A 9,328-nucleotide genomic window follows, 5' to 3' on the forward strand; every position below is an offset into this window, starting at 1 on the left:
CAACCAAAAAACCCAAACCCAACCAATGAAAAAGAGTAACTTTTGAGGGACATTCTGGTGACCAAAAATGAGTGACAGACTTTTGAGGGACATTCTGGTGACCAAAAATAGGTGACAGACTTTTGAGGGACGTTGTGGTGACCAAAAATGAGTGACAGACTTTTGAGGGACATTCTGGTGACCAAAAAAAAGTGAAAGACTTTTGAGGGACATTCTGGTGACCAAAAATAGGTGACAGACTTTTGAGGGACGTTGTGGTGACCAAAAATGAGTGACAGACTTTTGAGGGACATTCTGGTGACCAAAAAAAAGTGAAAGACTTTTGAGGGACATTCTGGTGACCAAAAATAGGTGACAGACTTTTGAGGGACGTTGTGGTGACCAAAAAAGAGTGACAGATTTTGAGGGACGTTGTGGTGACCAAAAAAAGAGTGACAGACTTTTGAGGGACATTCTGGTGACCAAAAATGAGTGACAGACTTTTGAGGGACCTTGTGGTGACCAAAAGAGTGACAGATTTTGAGGGACGTTGTGGTGACCAAAAAAAGAGTGACGGACTTTTGAGGGACATTCTGATGACCAAAAAAGAGTGACAGACTTTTGAGGGACGTTGTGGTGACCAAAAAAGAGTGACAGACTTTTGAGGGATATTGTGGTGACGAAAAAAGAGTGACAGATTTTGCGGGAGGTTCTGATGACCAAAAATGAGTGACAGACTTTTGAGGGACATTCTGGTGACCCAAAGGCCTTGTTGTGTTTTTCCCCTGAATGAAGAGACAGATTTGAGGGGGTTTGGTTTTATTTATTTATTTATTTGAAACAAAGAACAGCTTTGGTAAGAACTGATTTTGGGGCTGGGGTGAGATGAGAAATAGAGGCTGAGGGACCTGGGGGAAGCACAGGGTATCCTGGAACAGCACAGGTGTGAAAAATGCATGTATTATATGACTGGCTTTTCGCAAATATTAAAATGAATATTATATGTGTTGTGTTAGAAAGAAATGCTGTATTAATTCTCTTAAATACTGTGTTAAATATAGTTTTAGGTTATAAAATTTGTTAAAATAAGAACTATATTAGTGGGTTTTTTTAAAGAAAGAAATGAGGCACTCGCAGCAGATAGCAGCCACAGGACACCTAAATCTTTCAGGGAAACGAATTTATTGCCTTCTTATCAGAAGAAACGAACTTCTTCCCGCCTTGAAGGCGCTGTTAGGATTAGAAGGAAGAAGTTGAAAATGACCAGACAAAATCCTGTGTTTGAATGGAATTTATGCATCATGTATGAAGTCTATGAATATGAAACAGGCTATTGTTTTTAAGGGTTAATCCTTTGTTAGCAGGGGTCCTTTTTTGGGCTCGTGTTGCCCAGAAAAAGGTACCTGCACGTCTGTAACTCTTTGTTTTTATTGTCTCATATTGTCCTAATTCAATTTTTCCAAATTGTTATTACTCTAATTGTGTTACTATTCTTTTTAACCATTTTATTACTATTAAACTTTAAAAAATTTTTAAAACAAGTGATTGGCATTTTTCACAACAGGGAATCCTGAGACAGCACAGGGTATCCCGGGACAGCACAGGGCATTCCCGGGATAGCACAGGGCATTCCCAAGACAGCAGAGGGTATCCCGGGATAGCACAGGGTATCCCGGGACAGCCGAGGGCATTGCCAGGATAGCACGGGGTATCCTGGGATAGCACAGGGCATTCCCGGGACAGCAGAGGGCATTGTCGAGACAGCAGAGAGCACTCTAAGATAGCACAGGGTATCCCGGGATAGCGCAGGGCATTCCCAGGACAGCACGGGCCACTCCCGGGACAGCACAGGGCATTGCCGGGATAGCACGGGGTATCCTGGGATAGCACAGGGCATTCCCGGGACAGCACAGGCAATCCCCGAGCCCCGGCGCGGCCCCGGCCCGGCTCAGTGCCGCTCTCCCTCAGCGCCGCCGCTCTGCAGCCCGGCGGAGCCTGCACCGGGCCACGGCCCTCCGCTCACCGGCCGCGCCGGGGGCGTTCGCTGAGCACCGGCCCCGGGAATCACCGGGAATAATCACCGGGAAATAAACACCGGGAAGTGCCGGGGAACACCGGGTCCCTCAGGTCGGAGCCGCTCCTCCGCGCCGCCAGGTGTCGCTGCGGCCGCCCGCCCGCCGGAAGCGCCGCTGCGGCCGCCCCGGGCTCTGTGGCGAGGCGCCCTTGATGGCCACCGCCCGCCGGGCAGCGCGGAGGGACGGAGCCCAGGGCCGGAGCGGGACACGGCCCACAGGGCGGGACACACACCGCGGGCAGGTACCGGCACGGCGGGGAGGGAGGCACCGGGGCGGCCCGGAGGCAGCGGAAGGGCCGGGCCTTCCTTTGCCGGGACGTTGCCAGGCCGGCGTGGGGCGGGCTCCTCCTTCGCCGTGCTGCCCCTCAGGGAGCTCGGGTGTGCGGGGAGCGCTGGAAAACATCGCACACACAAACCCCGGGGGTTTGCTGTTTCTAGCGTTTTCCTCTTTCCGCCGCAGCAAAAGCAGCCGCGATCTCCTTCCAGGCGGAGGAGAAACTGCAGCTCCCACCAGGAATTGCTGTGGATGAATGGATGAGATCCCCATGTTCCCTCAGCAGTAGTGTCCTTTGGACAAAGCGAGGTGACAGACTTGTGCTTTTGTGCAGTTTAATATCACATAGCATGGTACAGATACCACACATTGTAATAATTATTTGGTTTGGGTTTTTTTTTTTTTCTTTTTCTTAGAAGACAAATTGGATTTCTCCATAGGAGCATCTTCCAAGAGTCCTGACTTACAAATGTTGAAAATTCAGACTATCACTTGTATATTGGCATGGTGTGTTTCAGCCACACACACGAACCCCACCTTCCACAGCAGGAATGAGTCTGAAATGCACATTAGCACTTGAAGCAGGCTGGATGGAACAGGCTTCTTTGAGTAAAGTCACTTGGTATTGCCTGAACTGCTGTTCAAATGTTAACTCGTTTGCAGTGAACTTTGGTCATTAGCAGCTCCACTTACCGTGGCTTGAAACACAAACTTTGTGCAGCTAATAATAAAAGATTGTCATTAGAGCTGGTTCACTAAGATGGTGAAGTTTGATAGGTGGTCTTTTAAAAAAAGATTAAAATATCATTCACACACCAGCTGTTGTGAAGTATTTGATTCCCTCTCAGACACAACCAGTGGACTGCTTTTCCATTTTTCTGGGTTTTGCCTTTGCAGAGCAGGGTGTAGGTGAACATAAGCATCCCAGTTAAACTACACTCATTGTAATTAAGGTTCTTAGAGGATTTGAGAGCAAGTGATTCCTTTCTTTTGATAAAAGTTTGTTTTTTATGTTGTGGTGGAAAAAAATAGTGCAAGATGGGCTCAGGCTCTGGTGTGTTAGGACCACAACAAGCAGGGTGTGAGACCTAAATTATTGTTACTTTTAACTCAATAACCAACCACCCGTGCCCACAATGTGGACTTTTTAATGCAATTACACAAAACCACCCAAACCCAAGGAGAAGAAGGTGAAGAAGAAGGACCAGCCTCCACCCCAGAACCTTCATCTTGCTTTATATATATTACTGTATTCTGAAACCTTAAACTCTGCATTTTCCACCCTGTGATATTACACACTTCTATTCAAACTCCACAGCCACAATCCCAGTTCTGTCATTCCATTTTGGAAGCCTTATCCACAGTCTCCACAGTTCTCTTGGGGGTCGGTGCCTGCCAGCACAGAAATTCTCAGTTTCCAGGGTTCCAACATCAGTCTGCAGTGGCTCACTTGGCATTTTGTAGTTTAATTTGGTATTAGTGCCTAACTATGAAATAACTGCCCAACAGAGGGCTGCTCATAAAAGCCACATGACCCCAAAATAAAGCCTCTGAAAGGAATATAAAATGCATGGTTTAGTTCCAGTATAAATTTTAGTTGTATCTGGACTAGAATGCTATATTTTCTTTATGTGTTTTTTAAATTACTTAAATCCAGTATGTCAGGCTTATGGAGAAAAGTTTGCGCTGCAAATCTGATTGATTTTAATGCTTTCTCTAGGGTGGTCTTCACAGAAACTCCTGAAGGCTTCAAAGATTTATTTTGGGCAAAATAAACGAGCTGAGTTGTTCTGATAAAGCAAGATGGATCCCTGTACAGTTGGCGTTCAGCTGCAGGCTACCAACGAGTGCCACAAGATCTATTACACCCGTCACACTGGCCTCAAAACCAAACAAGATATCTCTTCATCTGACCTCCTGCTGCTTCAGCTGAGGACTGGCATAACCCTGTCAGAGAACAACACAATCTGCTTCCACCACGCCAAAATTTACATTGAGAGGTTTGAAGACTTACAAAAATCCTGTTGTGATCCCTTTAACATCCACAGAAAGCTGTCAAAGAAAAACTTGCGAGCCATTGACTTGGACGATGCAGCTTTCCTGAGTGCCAAGTTTGGAAGGCAGTTTGTTCCTGGTTGGAAGCTTTGTCCCAAGTGTATGCAGATCATCAATGGAAGTGTGGATGTGGAACCTGAGGAGCGACAGAGGAGAAGGCTGGATCCAGATGTATGTATATGGATCAGTTTTCCAATCCCCTCTGCGCTCTGCAAGCTGTTCCACTTCATATAACTACCACATAAATTTCATTTTTCTCACCCAGAAATAAGAAAGGATGTAGTCTTTTAGATGTTCAGGTTTACTGTATTTAAACCTTTGTTTGGAGAACCTTAAAATCTTCTCTAATTAAATAATATGGCCTTTGAGTTTTGAAAAATTGTGTCTACTTATAAATTCATGTGGATACCAGACTGCTGCTGGTATTTTAAGCTGTTATTCAAGCCTTGCAAACAACAAACTCCTGTGCTTGAAACTGAGCACTGCAAAAGCTGCTTCTAAAGATGTCTCTTCAGTTAAAAAGGAAAAGAAGGCATTTTCTGCTGCAGCTCATTATGAAATGAGCCTGCAGGGAGGTGCATTAAGTGTGCTCCTGTTGTGGTGTCTGGGCTGTGAAGGTCAGGGACACTGATGAACAGGTGTGGGAGGACACTTCTCCAGGTGCTGAGCTTGGAATGTGGCTGGTGCCTTGCTGGCTGCAGCGTTCAGGCTGTGCACAGGGAGCCTGCACCCTGAGCAAAGAGGAGTGGCATCCTAGGAGCTGCTCCCCTGATGTATTTTTCAATCACGTGTCAGTGTGATTAGGAGGATGATTCGAAAGCATTGATTAAAACTGCCACTGCAAAGCTTGTGTTGCTGGGGTCAGAGACAGTTTTAGCTCTCCAGCATAAAGATTTGAAGTTGTCATAGAATTACAGGTCAAGAATTCATCTAGGTTATTACAATATCCTTGACTAGATATTTTCATAAGATTTGTATTTCTAATGTGGTGACATTCTCTCTTCCTTCAGGGGCGTACAGCTAAGGCTTTAAAGTCTCTGCAGTTTGCTAACCCAGGACGGCAGACTGAGTTCACTCCAGAGACCAGTAAAAGGGAAAAAAGAAGGCAAACAAAAATCTCAGTGTTTAATTCAGACAGGTAATTTGTTAGCTCTGTTTACATTAACTTTCATTTGAAAATAGGTCAGCCTGTAACATTAGCTCTGTGGATGTTTGTGTGGGTATGGATTGGGTTCTTGGTTTTAGGGATGTTGAAGCTCCCTCTCATTCCTGAGATAAATAAAAGAGAAGATAAAACATTAGCTTACAGTTCATATTTCAGGCAAACACAAAAAGGTGTTTGTGAGGCACAATACTACACAGACCATAGATGTAACTATTAATACATGCATAAACTAAAATCCTGATTATAAGATAAATTTGAATACAGTAAGATCAAGTAGGCTACACTGAAATATTGGTCATCATCTTTCTGTAAACTCAGTAGTTACACTTGGTAAACAAAAATGTGCAAGTTAGGACCTTACCTTCCTTTTGAATGACAAAGTTAACATCCAGTTTGGAAATTACTGGATAACAAGCTACAACCTTCTAATGTGATTGATTAAAAAAAAAGTAAAATAGAAAGAAAAAAATCTATATTCAAAATATACAAGAAATAATCACGTTAGTGTGTTGTATCACATTAAGTGTAACTGTAGCAGACAGAAACAGACACTAATATGCTGCTCACCAACTACACATCCTTCCCTCTCCCTCTGTTTCTCCTGCTTAGTTTGGGCACAGGGTGGGGATACAATTTTTTGGAGATACAATTAGGACTGACATTACCAAACACAGTAAGGTATCTTTGAAATTAACAGTGTTAAAGTGAGCACCTGCAGACAGCAAACTTCCCTCCTGTCCTGGTTTTGCATGGGAATCATTCACAGAAGTGATGCAAAGCTTTTAGCCACGAGAAGGCTGTACACACCTCTATGAAAAAACACATGTAAAAGACAAAAGAAAAACTTCTTTCTGGGAAGTTCCTTTCAAAAAATCTCAGCAACTTGGTATCAAAACAATGAGGGGATTATAACACGGAAAAAAATAGCTGTTTGTTTTTCATTGCACAGGCAAGTAATTCCAGCCAAGAGCAAGGTGTATGACAGCCAGGGGCTGCTGCTATACAGCGGGATGGACCTGTGTGACTGCCTGGACGAGGATTGCCTGGGCTGCTTCTACGCCTGCCCCAAGTGCGGCTCCAACAAGTGCGGCACCGAGTGCCGCTGCGACCGCAAGTGGCTCTACGAGCAGATCGAGATCGAGGGCGGGGAGATCATCAGGAACAAGCATGTGGGCTAGGGGCCACCATGGCCTTTGTTCCATCCTGAGTGCGTGGGCCATGCTTTGGGTAAACACAGCACACGCAGGGTTTAGTTTGCTGTAAGCTGTTGGGACTTGTCAGCACTCGCGGGGTGAATGCGCTCACTTTCACTGTTGTTTGCAGCGTGGGTATGTCCATAACCACGCTGCTGTCTTTGCACTGATAAAGCAAGATGGATCCTTGTACAGTTGGAGTTCAGCTCCAGGCTACCAATGAGTGCCACAAGATCTATTAAGATCTATTAAGAATCAGGATTCTTACTCATGCAGCTAGGATCTCACTGAACAGCTCTACTCAACTACAAGGTGCTGAATTCTAACGTGATCTCTCCTGAGCCACTCTTCTTTCACACAATTCTTTCATACATTGCTTTTTAGAATGTACCATCTGTGCATATCCCTCATTTCTCCTGCTCAAATTCAGGATCTCGTGGGTTTTAATCTGATTTATGTGAAAGTTCTCAATGAATTTACATGCAGTATTAATAGAGCTCTCTTTCTAGTATTAATAGTGAATACTGTATTTTCTCTAGAGTACTGAAGCTACATCTGGTAAATCCAATCCTGTTCACTTAAAAAGGAGTCAAAAGCATTTAGGTGTTCAGGTCTCATCCCAGTTACTGGCTTTTGAGGTCAAGTTACCCTTATGAATTCATAAGGATATGAATTCATAGTAAAATATTGAAATTAACCTGTCAAGGCACTGTGTTAAAATATTACTTATTACTTTGTTGGTTTCTGTAGAACAAAATTAAAACAATTTTCCTCTGTTACCAGTCTGTAATTGGACTGAACCAGTACTTCAACAGCCCTCTCCCTGGTTTTTTGTCTTTTTACTGATTTTTAAGGTTTAGATGCAGCTGAAATAAACTTGAGTGTCTGTTTCCAGACCAAGATTATCTAGGCCGTTACCTTCCATTCATCTGGGTTTTTTTGGTATCTTTAGTTGGTACATTATCTGTCCTCATAATATTAAACTTTTACACTGTAAGAAGGCTTATTGAAAAGATTTTGTAAATTAAGTCTTAGTAACATTTTTATTCTTTGTATTTTTGTTGTGTTTTGTATAAATTTCCTGTCCTTTGGTGATTTGGTTTGCTGGGTCACATTTTCTCAATAATACTGTTAAGTTCTTGCAGACTTACTTGGTAAAGTTGATAAAGTTGCAGTGTGCTAGCAGACCTTGTTCTGTTCTGAATGTGGCCTTGCCAAAATCCAAAGTTATGTTTTGAGTTATGCTGACATCTGCTGGTCCTGCTGGAGGATAAGCACTGAGATGCTGCATTTTTATTAAATCTGTTCTAAAAAGAAATAAGAGTCTTTTTTGGTCAGAGCATTGGCATCTGTTGCAGTGGATGTCTCCCACTGTTTCATCTCTTAAGCAATCTTTTGAACCAAGTGAAAATATAAACAGGTAACTTTCAGGAGAGTGAGAGGTGAAAAGCTGGTTGAGTCATGTAATTTCCATGTGTTTATTATTTTTTTTTAATTAGACCAGAGTTGGCAGTACCCACTGTTAATAAACTTAACAGGCTTCCATGTTTGTGCTGAGTGTAACCCCTTCAGGTCCACAGCCAGATTTTGGATTCACTAACTCCTTAAGGTGCCTAGAGCATCTCATGATCAGAACTGGATTTCTGCACCTCCATTCAGTCTGTGCAAAGTGAGCACATTCAGTCTCTCATTTTACAGCTGCACTAGCAGGTGATGCCTTCCCAGATAAAACACTTCTTTCCTAACAATGCAGATAGTGAGTACTGTCCCCGAGGACAATCAGGGTTTAGGTTTTTTTCTGGTAAAAAAAAGACATTTTGGTGTTGGCTGTTCACATGTCTTCCTAAGGTATTTGTGACATTTCCATTTAGCTGCATCTCCTAACATGCCTTGGCTGTAGTGTGTCACTAAGTTCAGTAGCATGTTTTTATACAGTTCCACGTGCCTTTTTTCTCTTAAAAGACATTGTTACAAATCAAACTTTACCATTTTGCTAGATTTAACCTGCTTCCAGCATGAGTTTCTCTTTTTGCTGTTTTTATATACACACAAACTATTTTTTCAATATTTAAAGTGAGTGCATGTGACTCCCAGCTGCACATGTACTTCCCCATCTGCCAGAATTACAACTAAACCTGTTAAACAGGACATTCTTTTAATAGAGCCAAAAGAAACAACTGCTTTCCATAAAATCCAAAATCCAGATGTACCTCAGTGGCTGTATTAAAACTTTCCTTTTGCTATTAATTGCAAAAATTGATGTCTTGGCAAAGTTTACATATTCAAGGGACAAAAATCAATGACAATAAAAGACTGGTTTATGAAGAATGAATATCCCATGAATCAGTTTGGGATTATTGAGCAGAAGTTCGAAAATTGTGTAAGAAACCAAGCCAGTCCTTAACACTCTGCTTTCTCACACAGAGCAAACTTCACTTCATGTTTAGAGAATGTTCAAGTTTAACATCTTTAAAAGTCAGTGAGGGTTCTTCTGTTGGCCCTGTGAGAATTGCTGCACAAACCTGTGGTCAGACCAGAGACAGGATGTGCTCCTTTGGGAAGCTGAACATTTCAAACCAATGAAGTAT

General features: G+C 43.0%; 1 protein-coding gene across 1 annotated transcript; it reads left to right on the forward strand.

The window, feature by feature from the left end:
• Window positions 1-2,184: 2,184 nt before the first annotated feature.
• Window positions 2,185-9,074, forward strand: ARL14EP (ADP ribosylation factor like GTPase 14 effector protein). Its single transcript, XM_063160543.1, has 4 exons — window positions 2,185-2,295; window positions 4,048-4,553; window positions 5,393-5,520; window positions 6,497-9,074. The coding sequence occupies exons 2-4, from the start codon at window positions 4,131-4,133 to the stop codon at window positions 6,723-6,725; spliced, it is 780 nt and encodes a 259-aa protein (XP_063016613.1). The 5' UTR covers window positions 2,185-2,295; window positions 4,048-4,130; the 3' UTR covers window positions 6,726-9,074.
• Window positions 9,075-9,328: the final 254 nt, after the last annotated feature.

This window comes from Melospiza melodia, chromosome 6 (assembly GCF_035770615.1).
Source record: "Melospiza melodia melodia isolate bMelMel2 chromosome 6, bMelMel2.pri, whole genome shotgun sequence".
Lineage (NCBI taxonomy): Eukaryota > Metazoa > Chordata > Aves > Passeriformes > Passerellidae > Melospiza > Melospiza melodia.